This window comes from Streptopelia decaocto (genome assembly GCF_964273445.1).
Source record: "Streptopelia decaocto genome assembly, chromosome: 4".
Taxonomy (NCBI): Eukaryota; Metazoa; Chordata; class Aves; order Columbiformes; family Columbidae; genus Streptopelia; species Streptopelia decaocto.
In genome coordinates, this window is record NC_138658.1 from 49,160,317 (window position 1) to 49,175,545 (window position 15,229).

Sequence of the window (15,229 nt, forward strand, 5' to 3'; positions counted from 1 at the left end):
ATGAAGGTATTGTAGCATCTAAGTAATGGTTTCCTTAATATATGTCAAAAGTGAAAAGGGGCTGGTTTTGGTTCAAAAAAGGACACAGAAGGCTGATTTGCTGATTTAGTTTTGTTTCATAATATTAAAACAGGATCCAAATCAAGATACTGAATGGAATGACGTACTGAGACATTTTGGAATTCTTCCTCCAAAAGAAAAACCAAAAGATGAAACTGCAGAAATGGTTTTACACTCACAGAAAGAAGCAGAAGGCAAGTAAAATTAAAAATGTATGCCATTAGCATAAGAAAATTTGAAAAGTGGAGGTATTTTCAATAATGCTTCTTGTAACTTAGACATTGTACAATAATTATATTTTTATTTAAATTATTCAGTTATTTTAAAAAGGATTCTGAATTAAACATACAACACAGTTAGTGACAAACATTATGGCATGTAACATGTATGGATAATTAATTTTCATAATTTCATAAAGGAATCAGTCAGTATAAGCAAGATTCATGTTCTGAAAAATGAATAGTGATCTACTCCTGCATTTCTGTGTTTTCTCATGCAATTACAGTTAAATAAATTGATTTTTTCTTTCTCTTATGCAGAGTTATGCTAAAGTTGACTGATTTCTGAAATTAGTACATCTTTTTCTTCCATTAGCTCCATGTCTTTGTAATACTTTTCATACATTTAAAATGTTTGTAGACACTTTGGAGCACAAAAGGTGACTAATTTTTTGTTTGTTGTTTGTAGTGAAACCATATGAAAGGATGAATCTTGAAGAACTGAAGGAAGCTGAAGATGACCTTGATGAAGCTGATAGGAAAGCTATTGAAATGTACAGGTATAGTAACACACAGTGTCTATAAATATCTGAATGGAAGGTACAAAGCAGGCAGAGCTAGAGTGTTTTCATTGGTGCACAGTGACAGGACCAGGGGCGATGGACACAGACTGAAACACGGGAGGTTCCCTCTGAACATCAGGAAACACTTCTTCACTGTGAGGGTGACCGAGCGCTGGCACAGGTTGCTCAGTGAGGTGGTTGAGTTTCCATTCTTGGAGATGTTCTGAAGCTGTCTGGACCTGGTCCTGGGCAGCCTGCTCAAGGCTGACCCTGCATGAGCAGGGGGTTGGACCAGATGACCTCCAGAGGTCCCTTCCAACCTCAGCTATGCTGTGATTGTGTAATTCTGTGATATAGCATATACAGTTCTGAGGCATAACTGTGGCACAACCTTATTCAGCTGTTTAATAGTACACCAATCACACACAATACCACGCAGAGGCAATATGTTTCATGAATTGAGGTTCAGAAAAATTTCGCAGCTTGTATGGAGATTTAATAATTTTAGCTATTTGGACATTCACATGTACACTTTTCTAGGTATTTTACAAAGTACTCTGCTGAGTTTTGCAGAGCTTTGTACTGTAACTACAAAAAATGAGACATGCAATTTACACAGAATAAAAATGCTAATATGATAAAAATATTTCTTCTGTCTAGATTCTACCTGTAACTACTGTTTTTGCATTGTTAAAATGACTAAAATAATTCTAGTGCAAACACAGTGTATTTAGTGTTGTATTCTCATAGGAAAATAATAATTCACATAACTGTGGAAGTTGCAAACCTAAATTATAATACATTGTTGCTAGAGTATAATAACATTGCACATGTATTATTTAATCTTTTTTGAAAAAGCCAGTTATATAGTGGCTTTCAGTTAGTAAAATTAATAACTGCTTTTAGTTCAACAAATCTGAGTGAGGCACTTGCCTTTTCTACCTTACAAATATTTTTATAGATGAAGACTGCCATCTACTGTTTTTACATACCAGTTTTCATGATTTTTTGTGAAATTGTCTGTACTGGTAGTTCTTCCTCAAACTAATCTCAGAAAAACTAATTTTGGAAAAACAATTAGTACTTGCTTGATTTTTTTCTTGCATTGTCTCAAATGATAAACCTTTGTGTTTTTTCTTCAAGTTTTTTCTTCAAGTTTCACAAATCTGATACTGAGGAATATAAAACAAAGAAAATGTATTTTACTGTTATCTTATTGAATAAATATTAGCATGGAAGCCTTTCCAGCTCTGAAATTATGTTAGAAGACCTTGAGCTAAGGTGTTACTCAAAGCATTTGTTAGAATAACAGAGAGAAATGCACTACAAATTATTTTAAAGTGCATTTAATATGTTCCAAATGCTTAATTATTACTTTTTAATTAGTCAGCAATGCTTGCAAGAATGGAAATGTCTTCAGAGGATGCAAAAATACGGAGAGCTAAGAGAAATTTCTGGAGAGCAGTATGTAAAGGAAGTTACAAATGCTCCAGAGGATGTTTGGGTTATAATTCATCTTTATCGGACAAGGTAATTACTTTCTTGTTTAAGATGTTGAATACTTCAATACAGAGAATAGAACTGGTAGTTAAAAAGCAATACCAAGAAAAATGAAATACAATAGACTAATGAAATGGCAATTGTTTGGAGGCAATGGAATCACAGCATGGGACCTCCTTGTCACTTCACTTCATGAGAATTAATCATGTGAGTTTTGCTCCATTATATGAAAGATGTCTTTTGCTATGTATACTTATCACCATGTACTGAGCCTCATTCGGATTTCTGAATTTCACTGAGAAAGTGGTATCCACTGTCTGTGCTACGGGAAGTTCCTTTGCAGACTCTTCTCAGCAGGAGTGTTCTAACAGGATTATTCTACCTTCATTTTCCCTTTGACTCAAACAAATCAAAAGCCCAATAGGAAAAGTCTCAGTCATGAAAACTGAGGAAAGCTAGGGAATTCATTAGTTTATCCGTTCCCTGATAAATTCTCTAATGGTAGCAGAAGATGTGACAGGATCCAGCACAAACATCAAAGGACTCCCACGATTAGTTCAGCATGTTAGCAACTCTATCAGATGTTTTTCAAAAGCCCTGAGAATTGGTATGGAATGTCTAATGCATTTTCTAGATTCAGATCGGCTTTCTCTTTTCCTTCTCTTTAAGCCTGTTGCGAGGAACCTTCTTTGAGTCTTTTCAGTTGTCAGGAACTGAGTATTATTTCCAGAAGCAATAGGAACAAATGAATTTGTTCAAAATACAGTAATTTAAATTTACAGATCTGAAGAAAGAAAATAGCATTTTTTCTTGCATTTCCTTGTTTTTGTTTACTGGAGGACCAATTCAGTGTTTTTTCATTGCATAAATATGAGCCTGTGATGAAACTCAAAATTCCTAAAGAAGGAGAGGCTGCTGCTGAACTTGTTGAGGGTCCACAGACTGAATCAGGTTCTTGAACTTTGGTCAGTTACAACTAAGATCTTAACTTCTAAAAGGTTAATTGCCTGGAGTGGAACAAAACCCCCCTTTTTTTAGAGTAGAAAACAAAAGTGAGGCATAATGCTTGAAGCATCTGGTAGCTTTACTGACATGTTATAGACTGTGCCTATTATGTATTTTTACTTGGGCAGCTCTTTAAATCACAATGATCTTAGAAGAAGCTAAATAAAATTTGTGGTGCAATTCTTATAGCAAATTAAAGTAGAAGCAGACTATAGGAAAAGGTACATTTATTAAAAAAATAAAGCCTTTTAACTTTTTTTAACAAATCATTTATACTGCAAACGTCATCATACTTCCTTATTCTTTTCTAGCATCCCAATGTGTTTACTGGTTAATGGACATCTCAGCCTGCTAGTCAGGAAGTTCCCAGAAGTCAAGTTTCTCGAAGCCATTGTAAACAGCTGCATTCAGAATTACAATGACAGATGTTTACCCACAATACTTGTATATAAAACTGGTGAAATAAAAGGCAGGTTCATGGGCATAGCTGAATGTGGGGGAATATACCTTAAAGTAGAAGGTATGGGAAATATTTTTAAATAATTCACATTATTAAAAAAAGTATGCTGTTTGTAATCATTAAATCTACATATCACTGCCTAAAGGTTTGGTGGGTTTTTTTGAGGAAAAAAAGACTACAAAAAGCAAAGAATTTATCTAATCCTCTAGTAAGAATGTTGACTAGCCATGGATATTTTGCAGTTTCATGGTTAGATATTTTACTGAGATAAAGCTGAGTTGTCACAAGGATGATTCTATTTTTTGTTGCTGTTGAGATGGAGTCCAGTCTTTGTAATAAAAGTCCTTTTCCTCTTAAGCGAGAATTTATTGCAATTATCAGAGTAAATTGTAATTTGTTTTTACAGAGCTCCAATGGAAACTAGCAGAAGTTGGAGCAATAGAAACTGACTTAAAAGAAACCCCCCAAAAGAGCATTATGAACATAATGACACTGGCAGTGCAAAATATTTCTGCTCATGAAGAGACCAATACAAAAAGCAGTGATGTGATGAAACCACATATTATTCGAGAAAACGTTAATGCATATCATCTGTTCTGACAAAAAATAGCTCACGTACACTTTTCTAGTCCTTCGGTAAACCTGAAACAATTGAAAAAAAAAAAAAAGTGTTTTTGTTTCACTTGTACATTCTTTAGTTTTGATTTGTGGAAGAAAATGGATGTAGTAAATGAAAGCCATACTTGCCTTTAGGTACATAGAGATGGTTGTCATTGACATAGAGTCTGGATTCTCAGTTTCATACAAACTCTGCTTAAATGGAATGGGAAAAGGAGGATATTAGCTGGTGGGCTCAAAGCCATACTTTCTTCCTCCTTTTATCCAGCATAGGTACAAAATACTCATTTAATTCTCAGTGAAATGACTGTAGTGGAACTCTGCTAAATACTTTCTCAGTCCCCCCCTTTAAAAAGGGTGACCCAAAGTCTATGATGTGCCTGGTGATATAAAATTGGGATTTGGCCCTGAATGCATTAACTAATAGTTCCACTCGTTCGACAGGTGTTCAAGAATTTTCTCCAGTGTCAAGGATAATCTTCCCACTATTTGAGAATACTGACAAGTGGATTAGTTGTTCCTTCCTAACAAAAATAAGTATATCCTTAACAAAGTAGTTTATGATACAAATGTAGGTAAGCAATGCTACATGAGTGAATGAAGAGACCACGCTCCTGATTCAACATTTTTTATTATGAGTAGTGAATCAAACTGCATTGTATTACTGTTATTTTTCCAGTGACTCATCACAAAAAAAAAAAAAAAGCAGCAATCTCAATGTGCTAATGAAGATTCAGTTATATACAGCTGATATGGTTTATAGCATCAGGATGCATAAAGGAAAGTGAGACAGAAACTGCTCACTTAACACTCAGGACACAGATACCTAAGAAAAACAATTAACATTAGCCATTTTTTTTCCACCCAGTAGGATACAGCTGCAGTATTAGTAGATACCTACTGGTAGATACTATTGTAAAAACTTATCTTTTGCAGATTCAAAGAGATAACTAGTAGATGCATTTCATTTCAAACATACTGGGTTATCTGCCACTTCAAACTAGAAAGCTAACTAGTAGTTTTAAATGTAAATGTAAAGTCACTAGTAGTGACTTTAGATAGTTCCACAGTCATGTTAGGTGAGTATCAGTGTTGGCTGCTACAAAAGGAATACTACCACCTGGTTCCTCTTAGCAGTGAACCTCCCTCCTGCTTGTGTGGCTGCTGTGAGGTACACAAACACAATACACAACTGTATCAGTGCTGGTGGTGTCACACTGGAAGTAACAGGAACGGTCAGCAGCTATGACAGGAAAGGGCCTTTGCTCCCCTTGCTTCCTCCAAGTGACCACGTGATCATGATTACAGTCATCAGATGAGACAAAGCAGCAGCAAAATCCAAGGTTAAAAGCAGATGTTTCTGGTTCTTAATCTGTTACACCATTTGTAGGGAAAGGGCCTCGGCATGAACATTAGTGACTCTTGCTTTTGTGTACATTGTGACAGGCTTTCAAGTCAGCATCTTTGTTCAGTCCACTGATTTTAGTATTCTGGAGTGGTATGAAATTTAGTTTCAAAATCTGCTTCCTCAAACAGATCCTCTTTGGAATGCCAGTGAGGATCAAAAAGAAACATTCTGAGCAGATGATTGTTTTATGACTCTGAAGTGTATCATGCACAAGACAGTGATGACAGTTCCATAGGAAACGCAGCCATAGTTAATGGAAGTGCATCAGAAATTTCTGCATTTCAGGCCTTTTATTGTCACATCATTCAATAACTCACAAAAGATTTGTTGGTCATAATTTGGCAATCTCTGAAAATTATGTTGGCTGTCATATAACATTTGTGAGTGAAACAAAGCTATCAGTACACATCAGAGCAAACTCACATTGACAATAAGAGCCAGAAAAATAGTATTTCTAGGTGGAGAATTATTTCATAAAACTACCACACAATTTTTAATCTGTCTGTCCTGTTCCTTCAGAAGCCTTTAAAATATTTTCAAAAGAAAAGATGCATTAAAAAAATGACCTTGGTTAGGCCATAACCTTGGCAGAAAATGCAAATGCATGTGATTTCCACAGCTATGTTGACTGTTTTAATCTTGTCAAGTCCCAAAACATAAGATGTGCAAGCCACAAAGGGTAAGTTGCTACTGCAACACTGAAGCAGGTAAGTGTTATGCTCCCATAAATGCAAGGTCTGAAGAGAGACATTACAGTATCTCTACTTTGTTTTCCGCAATAATTACTACTGGTTACTAAAGATCATGTGGCAAACTCCATACATATAGCCTGATGCTCTTTTTACCCTCCTCATTTCTTGGCCATATTCTATCTAGTTCTGGTAATTCTGCATTTTTGTTGAAAACATTCCTGCATTTTCTCCTGGATTTTCCATTTCTGCTGTATCTTATTATCTTTACTCCATTTCATCACAGGAACATTATCCTTTGCATGAGTAATGAAATTATTAATTTTGTTTATCACATTTTCCTCAATTGAAAGCTAGAAATAGAGCATTATGAATGAGTAAGTAACAAAAATAAGTGGTTTTACTAACGCTTTTCAGAACTCTTCCAGTGGAAAAACTGAGCACATGGTTAGTTCTTTAGCAGCACTACTCTTAAAGAGGTTCTTGTCCGTACAATACCTTTGCATAAGACTTTGGTCACAAGATGAGTCAAATAGGCAAACTGATCTAGCTGAAAAGTAATCCAGAAAGAAAAATCCATGAAATTTTGCAGCCAAGTTCCTACTTCATTCCAGACACAAACACCAATTAAGCTTCTATACACATTTGTAATTATGCTTTTAGATATATTGCTGTTTAGGAGACCAACTGAAAAAATCAACATCTTTGCAACTGAGAAAGAAAACTGGGAATATTTACATGCTATTACCACCGAGAAACATTTTATTTTACAGAAAACAGTTTGCTGCTATGTTCTGCTGCATACTCTAACATAGTCACTGCACATCTAAGCATATTCCAGTCCTGCAGTAGTAGTATGGCTGGAATCCAATACAGTTGTACATAATAACTGTGCACTATCAGTCATCTGATTAACTCTGATACCTGATGCTGTTTATTAGCTGGGCTGGTTCTCAACTTTCTCTGCAAAGTCAATAATACAGACATATCTTACAGTTTTTACAAGCCTTACCAAGACACAAACACAAGAATTCTAATATTTATTACCAAAGATTGTCCCGCAAATTCCCACTACAGCTGTGTTTTCCTCAGCTGTTTTCTGAGCTAACCTACACAACATCAACGTGTCGTTTGCCTAATAAAAATACTTCAACCCCAAACAGGGCACTTCAGTTTATCAAGTTTGCAATTACTCTTTTACCTTGCAGCCACATAAAAAAACCTCCAAACTGTAAGGTCTTGCAAACAATAAGAACAGACTTAAATTGCTGCTTTTCAGTCAGAAAGTAGGAGAGTTACTTGCTGTGAACCCTTCATCACCTTGGTGGTCCAGAAACCTCCCAGACATCAACAGCCAGTATTAGTACTCCACAAACTGTACAAACAGTGCAACATTGGTACGGTAATTTTAAGGTTCTAAGATTTTATTAGCTGTCGATATCTTAAATTTAGCTATGGCCATTTCTTATTTTTAAAATTTGGTAATACTGTTTTATAACACTGGTATTAAAAACATTTCACACAGGCAAAAGGACTGAGACGATCAAGTCTGTTCTCTGCCCCTCCGTTAAGCTTTACCAGCATATGCATAAAAAATAATCCACCGACTACCACCCGGAGGGATCGCCTGTATCCCAAAATAACTTGTGGTAGCACGTCTGTTCCCAGCGAACACCGAGACGCTGTTTATTCCCCTCCGGGTTCCGTGCCGAGGCTCAGGCGCTGCCGTACGGCGCTGTGCACCAGTTTCACTGTTTCACCTCCGTTCGCGGAGACTCTTCCGAGCTCTCGGCTCCGGGCTCTGCGCCCGCCTGCAAAACAAGCCCCCGAGCATCCTGCACGGCAGCGGCGGCAGCCGCCCCGGCCGTGCCGCAAAGCGGTATCACCCGCAGCCTCCCATGGCGCCGCTGTCAGAGGCTGAGCGCGGCCGGGCACGGACACCGTCCCCGCTCCCCGGCTCCTCGCCTCGCAGCCCAGCTACCGTCAGCTCAGCGAGCCCTGACGTTCCAGGCCGAAGACATGATGCTGCCGGGTCTCGCCGCGCCGGGTTTCCCCAGTTTCCAGGACAAGATCCCGCAGGAGCGCCGCCCACCGCGGCCGACAGCCGCGGCAGCGCGGTCACGGCCATTTCCAGCCCCGGCGGAGCGGGGTGAGGCGAGGTGAGCCCAGCTCGGGGGGGCGTGGCGCCCACTGCGCCTGTGCAGCCCCGCGCGCCCAGCCCTACGCTGCCCGGACGGCTCCCAGGCGGGCGGCTGCGCACGCGTACGAAGGCGGGCGGAGAGCCGGGGATCACCTCCCCGCGCGCCGCCGCTACTGCGCGTGCGCGATGGAGGCGCCGTGCGAGGGGCCCGTTGCTGCGGGTTGCAGTGCGCCCCGGCGCACGCGCGGTGGCGCGAGGCGCCGCTGCTGCCGACGGTGGGCTCGTCGGCGCAGGCGCGGTGACGGGGGAGTCCCGGGCCCGGCTGCTGGTGCTGCCGCTGGAGGAGGCTCTGTGCCGGCGGCGGGCTCGGGGCTGCGCGCAGGGAGCGGCTTTCGCCGGGAGAGGTCGGGCGGGCAGCGGCCGTGCGGGGCCGGGTAAGGAGGGCGCTGCGGGGCGGGCGGCTCCGCCGGGCCCGGTTGCGGCGGGGAGAAGGCGGGGGACGCCGCGGAGCGGGGCCGGTAAAGTTTGACAGCGCCGGCGGGTCCCCTGCCGCCAGGGCAGCCGCGGCGCGCGAGGAGGGCAGCGGCTGCCCTTGGGCCGGGCGCGGGCGGGGGCGGCCGCCGCCGGGGGCGGGGGGCGCTCGCGGGGCACCCGCTAGGCCCGGTGACCCACTTTGCTCCTGTCACAACTCCCGGGCACGTTTGGAGCCTTGCCCGCCTGGCCCAGCGCCCGCCCGGCCGCTCCAGCCCCCACCGCCTGGGCTGCGCGCAGGCAGGGCGGGCGCGGGACTCCCCGGCATCCCCCGCCGCCCTGTCGAACCGAGCCGCCGCCGGCCCATCGGCGGTGCAGCGGGCAGAGCCGCGGGCGGCGCCTCACCCCGGGGGACGGCCGCCGCTGCTCCCCTCCGTGGGGCGGCTCCCGGAGGGGCTCGCCCGTCCCCGCCGCCCTGCGCGTGGGGCAGCTTTTCCGCGGCGGCTCCGCGCAACGCGGTGAGCGGGGAAAGTGTTTACAAGGCGCGCAGGCGGCTGCGCGGGGACCGCGGCCGTAGGTGCCCGCCCGGCGGCTGGGCCGTGAGGAGGCGGCTGGGCCGCGGTGGCCCCCGGGCGGTTCCTGCGGCGGGACAGCTCTGCCGGGCCCCGGGTTCCCGGCGGTTGCAGGGTGCCGGGCGCTGCTGCGGCGCCAAGGCTCCCTGTGGCAGGTGGAGTAGAGCCGCGACGTACAAGGTTGAGTTACCCACTTCGTGGGCTTATTTTTTTATTCTCTGATAACTTTATTGTATTTTCTATAATGTATCTGTGCTCTTAAACATGAGAACTTTTCAATAGCCCCCAATCGTCTCCCGACTTGCATGCATCCTTAAAATCAGTGTGTCAAATACTCCACGCATATGTGTGTGAAGTATGGACAGGTGAGGGATTAAGAAATCCGTGGTACTTCATTTTTGTGCTTCTGTTAAAATAGACTTGGATTTTTCGTTGGCTCACTTTCAAATTTCGAGTAATTTAGGCCTGATTATAAGTTTGAAATGTGTTTTTCGTGCAGAAGAGTGCTTGTAAACTAATCAAGCATATTTGTAGTGAGATTTTTATAAGCCTGTTGTTTATAAGGCCGTTGTTTTTATGTGCATGTTAAAAGTTGACCTACCAAGAGGCACAAGGAAAGTCAGATATAGTTCTAGCTGGATATGAAGCAGCATGTAGAGACAGAGTGCCTGATTGTAGATCCTGATCCTCTAAATCCTTAAAGTAAGGTGTTTTTTTGATGACACAGTTTGACAAGCAATGCTTTTGGTAGCAATGTTGATTTAAACAGGCCTGTCTGTTGTTTGCTCCCAACTCTCACCTCTTTGCTGCCCCCCGCAGCTGTGCCAACACAACGGTTCACGGAACCCTGTCCTGTAACAGGGTTGGGGAAATGATCCAGGTTAAAATTAACTACCTTTTTTTTTTTTTATGTGGTTATATTTAGCGTAGATCATTTATCTGTGTGACAGGTGTGGCAGAAGGCAAGAGGATTGTTTAAGTAAATACCCTAGTGAAAGAAATACTTGAGAAATACACCTGAATTGTGGTAGTCCTGGTGAAGTTCAATGTAAGCAGTTGCAGTTGTTTTGCACTGTTCAATCTTACAGGATTAAAATTGATTTTGTCTATGAATATCTGTGGGTTTCGGGCCCGTTGTTTGAAACTAGCCAGTATTTGTTAAAATAGAGAGGAATTCTACTTGACAGGACAAGTAACCACATTTTTTTTTTATAAATTTGATTTTCATATATATCTATTTAAGATACTTTCTCAAAAATGTTACAGATGCTGCTTTCAGATTAGCAGAAGTTACATGGTTGGGTTAGCGATTATTGGTTGAACATGGGTGCTAGCTTTTTAAAGTCTGAGAGTTTTGTTGGTAAGGCAAGAGTTACTCCTTCTTAAGAAACAATCTAAAAAGGAAAATAATAACTCCCGGGTTGATATTTAGTAGTTTAAGATGTCATTCAGCCATGTCTTGTTTTTTATTTCTTCCGCTTCATGTACTTGCATAGAAAAGCTTAACACATATAGGTAAAATAAAAGGACTTGAGAAAAGCAGAGAGTAGTTTCTTTACTAATGCTCTAAGGACCCCATAAACACTCTGTTCTAGCTAATTTTTGTACTAAGCAATTTAAGAACTTCAGTGGTAATTACTTTAAATGCAATTTGTAGTGTTGGTTAATTGTCTTGTTAGTATAGAATTTCATCAGAGTCCTGAATCTTCATGGATAGATTGGTCTTGCCAAGGCAATTCCTGCTTTCAGGAGCTTTGTGCTTTTGCTATTTTTTTGCCCCTATTCTAAATTTGTGCAAAAAGTTGAAGGTATAAATTAGAGGTAGAGATATTGACCCCTACCCTCCCCACATGTTCTTTATGTGAAATGTTTTTTGCAACTTGAAAAGCTGTGATTTTTTTTTTTTTTTTTTTTTTTTACTAAAAGTAATAGACTTGTATGGAAAATAGTTGTGAATCAAAAATAGCGTTTTCTTCTCTAGGTAATTTCATAATTTGAAAACAGCTCCTTTTTTAGGTATGCACCTCTTCAGGAGAGATGTATAATTTGCTGTCTAAAGTCTCACAGTTTCAGTCTAACTTTGCAGATTGAAGAATATGGATAATTCTCTTAAAATAGAAAGTCAGTACCCTAATACGGTTTTTAATACAAAACACACAACATAATTAGGAATTAAGCTAAGATGCCTTCCTTTGAATTACACTATAATGAGTTAATTTTTCTTGGGAAAAAGACTTTGAAGTAAAGAAAAGCACATTTTAGTGTTTCACCCTTTTTAAAGTACCGGTTTCTGTATGAACACTAGAAATGGTAAAGGCCAGATGATGAAGCAGATCTAGAAATGTTTCTGAGGATAGGTGGTATTAGTAAATAGTTGTATGACAAAGACAGTAGTATTTGTTCCTGCCATTCTTACCTTCTATTTATTTATTTTACAAAGTATTTTTAAACTTTCTGTGCTAATTGAGCTGGTTTACCCTGTAGAAAGCTGTACTGGCACCACTGGAGAGGTGGCACAAGAACACGAGAGAGTCTCCAGGCTGCTGAGAGAGCAGTAGCTGTTTTAAGGTAGATTTATCTCTGGAGGGGAAGAAAAAATATCTGTGGGACTATAGACGGAGAGTGGCCAAACCATTCAACTGTCTTTCTCATCTTCTACTAATGCTGAATTATCATTAATAGTATTGGTAGTATTTGGAATTTAGTGGTCTTTCAGGATAGAAAGAGGTGTAGGAAGCTCATCTTCAGCTGTGTAGCAGAGTCTGAAGTGAAAGAGTCCAGTGTCTCTGTGTAACTCTGGCAAAGCAAATTGGTCTATATCCATTGGGAAGGGATGTCAGGCCCAGGTCCTTTCCCAGGTCTACCTGGGGAAAACAACTTAGAGTTGCAGTAGGTTATTTTTTTAATTTGAAACCGTTTGTTGGAGGTTCCCATGTTAATTTGTTGCAGGAGTTAAAGGTGTGAAATGCAAAAGCACAGAAGAGGAAGGAGACTCGTGGTTAACGCAGTTGCTTGCTGCCCTGAAGGACTGAATTCTCAGCCCCTACTGCTGCCACAAAATTCCTTTGTAATGCAAAGGCCGCTCTAATTTGGGCATACCTCATGCCTGAGTGTTTAATTTTATAGTCTTAATATTCTCTTACCCTACTTTTTGTGTATCATATAAATTCTTAATTATAGCCGCTTTCAGAATATATAATTACATATGTAAAAAGTTTTGTTACTCTGCGGTTGTCATATATCTAGTATTATGTAGAAGCAACAAGGCTTCTCAGATTCTTTCAGCAGTTTAGCATTGCACACTCTGGATTCTTTCCAAATGTTACATTTTGTCATTAAAATCAATTCAGTTTTTTTTCTTGTTGTGCACTGATGTTCTGAGTAGCATTGTGGAGTTTATTATAAAATCATAATTAGTAGTATTAATATTTTATTAAATATAGATCCTTAAAAATTAGACACAGCCTATGAGATTCAAGGCTGGTAAAGACTTACATTTAAAGAGTGAAGCTTAGTAGATACTATAGGCATTACTTATCTTCATGATAAAAATGTAGCCAAATTAGGCACAAATGTGGCTACTTAAGTACTTTGTCCTTATAGTTAGTGTTCAATAATCTCGGAATACATGAGAAAATTTCAGTTTTGAAGCTAATATTGTTTTACCCATAATGATAGTCTGGTACCACAAGATAAATGGTGCTAGAATATTATGCTTATGTTAAAATGGAAGAAGATAATTCCTGGAGTAAGACAGATCCATTCAAAGTAGATTTTTGAAATAATGTGCCCTTGTTCGATGGAGGCCCTTTAGAATTCCATTAAAAAGGATATTTGCAGATATCACTAGGAAGTTTTTTGGTGTATATTATTTTGGTGTACAGATCTATGAAATAATATAGTGAAGTAAAAACTGTGGTTTAAGTGGGTTTTGGATTTCTAGTCCCAACTAAAATTGTAGCCATGCATTGGCTAAATTTTACAGATCTCTAGAGTTTTACTAGTAAAGCACCTTGAGGTTTTGTTTTCCCTCAGATCTTCCATGATCTTGTCACAACTGAGCATCTTGGCATCTAAATCTGTTTACTGAGGAACGATGCAGTTAATTATTCATAAATTAGGCAATCTGTAAATTAGGCATTCACTTGTCCAAAGGCATGTTCAAACCACACCTCGGGCACACCTGTGGGATTGGACTCAGACCAAATCCCTGTGGTGACTGTCTCTTTTGTTCAAAAACACAAAAGGGAGGAGGAGAAGATGTTTTGTTGGTGTCTTTAAAAAAATAAATCTAACCACCCACCCCCTCGAAAAATAACAAAAGAACACCAAGAAACCAAAAAAACCACAAACCCTAGAAATCCACTTTTCCTTGTGCACAAAATTATTGAAGTCTAATTGGGACAAAGAGAAATATTAGGCCACTTATTTTCTTGGATGAATTGGAGGTGAGTGCCTGTGTTCTGGCCTGTGTTCCAAAAACTATTTTGTATTTTCTTCCATTTAAAATTTTGAATGCCATTAGAAACTGGAAACCAGGACTCCATTCTCTCATTTGGGTGCCCTTCTCCCTTGGCATGCACACTGCTAGTTTTGCTCTGTCCAGCAAATCTTTACTTTTAATTTTTCTTCCATGTTCTGAAGATTGCCACTGAAATGAGAAGCTATAAATTGATGCCTTACCCCACTGCAATGTGGAGCCTGCTGAAAGATTATGGTTTGATCCCCTTCTGGCAGAGCAGAGATTGGCTTCTAGATTTCTCTGTTCCAAGTTACTGTGCTGTAACCCTGTGCAACTGGAAAAAATTAGAGCATGCACATCTTTTTCCTCTTGCTGGCATGTTAAAGGAATATATTACTCCTGTTTTGATGGGAAAAGCTTATCTATGTACATAAAGGACATGGACTAAGATTACGAGCACTAACCTTACCTGTGTCCTAGGCCTTCAGAAACAGGTGAAAGCAGAGGCATAATATTGCGTTCACTGGTTACCTTTATGGTTTGCGTCTCTGCTAACTTTCTCAAAAGTTTTGCTAAGTGAGGAAACTCCCCCTGGCTTTGGTACTTTTGAACTATGGATCCTGTTGTATGAAGTCCCCTTTTTGTGTCCTGCTGATATTCTCTTTTGATGAAGACTATAGTTTAGGGTAGTATTGCCTGTTAGAGGCAGAGCAGGCAGCAGAACTTAATTACAAATTTATCACGTGGTAGTGATGTTGCTGTGGGACACTTAGAAGAGGAGGAGTACTTGGAAGTGGACTGATCATCCAGCATGATGTCTGAATTTTAAGTGCTTTATAGTAGGGTATAGTATTGCTAATAGCATCATCTGCAAGAGTTTTTAGCTTGCAGCTCCACAAGTTTGTGAGTATATCTCAATTGCTTGTACAAGGATGATCTCAGATCCCACAAACATCTGATCTGCTGAACTGGTAGATATCCAGGAAGTTCCAGCACTTTCTTTTAAATACCATTGGGGCAAGTATTTGTGAGCACAGAGTAGGCAGGCCTGTAACAAGTGGTT

At 40.7% G+C, this 15,229-nt stretch overlaps 2 protein-coding genes across 7 annotated transcripts in view; both read left to right on the forward strand.

The window, feature by feature from the left end:
• Positions 1 to 4,406, forward strand: PDCL2 (phosducin like 2; the record flags this gene model as incomplete). The annotated part of the gene is made up of 6 exons (XM_082052173.1): positions 1 to 6; positions 134 to 254; positions 748 to 838; positions 2,228 to 2,371; positions 3,658 to 3,866; positions 4,213 to 4,406. The coding sequence occupies 6 exons, from the start codon at positions 1 to 3 to the stop codon at positions 4,404 to 4,406; spliced, it is 765 nt and encodes a 254-aa protein (XP_081908299.1).
• Positions 4,407 to 8,964: 4,558 nt separating this feature from the next.
• CLOCK (clock circadian regulator) overlaps positions 8,965 to 15,229 on the forward strand; it is a 64,591-nt gene continuing 58,326 nt past the window's right edge. For all 6 annotated transcript variants that reach the window (XM_082051774.1, XM_082051773.1, XM_082051778.1 and 3 more), the window contains exon 1: positions 8,965 to 9,095. The gene's annotated coding sequence lies outside the window, so the exon portion shown is untranslated. The remainder of the gene's footprint in view (positions 9,096 to 15,229) is intronic.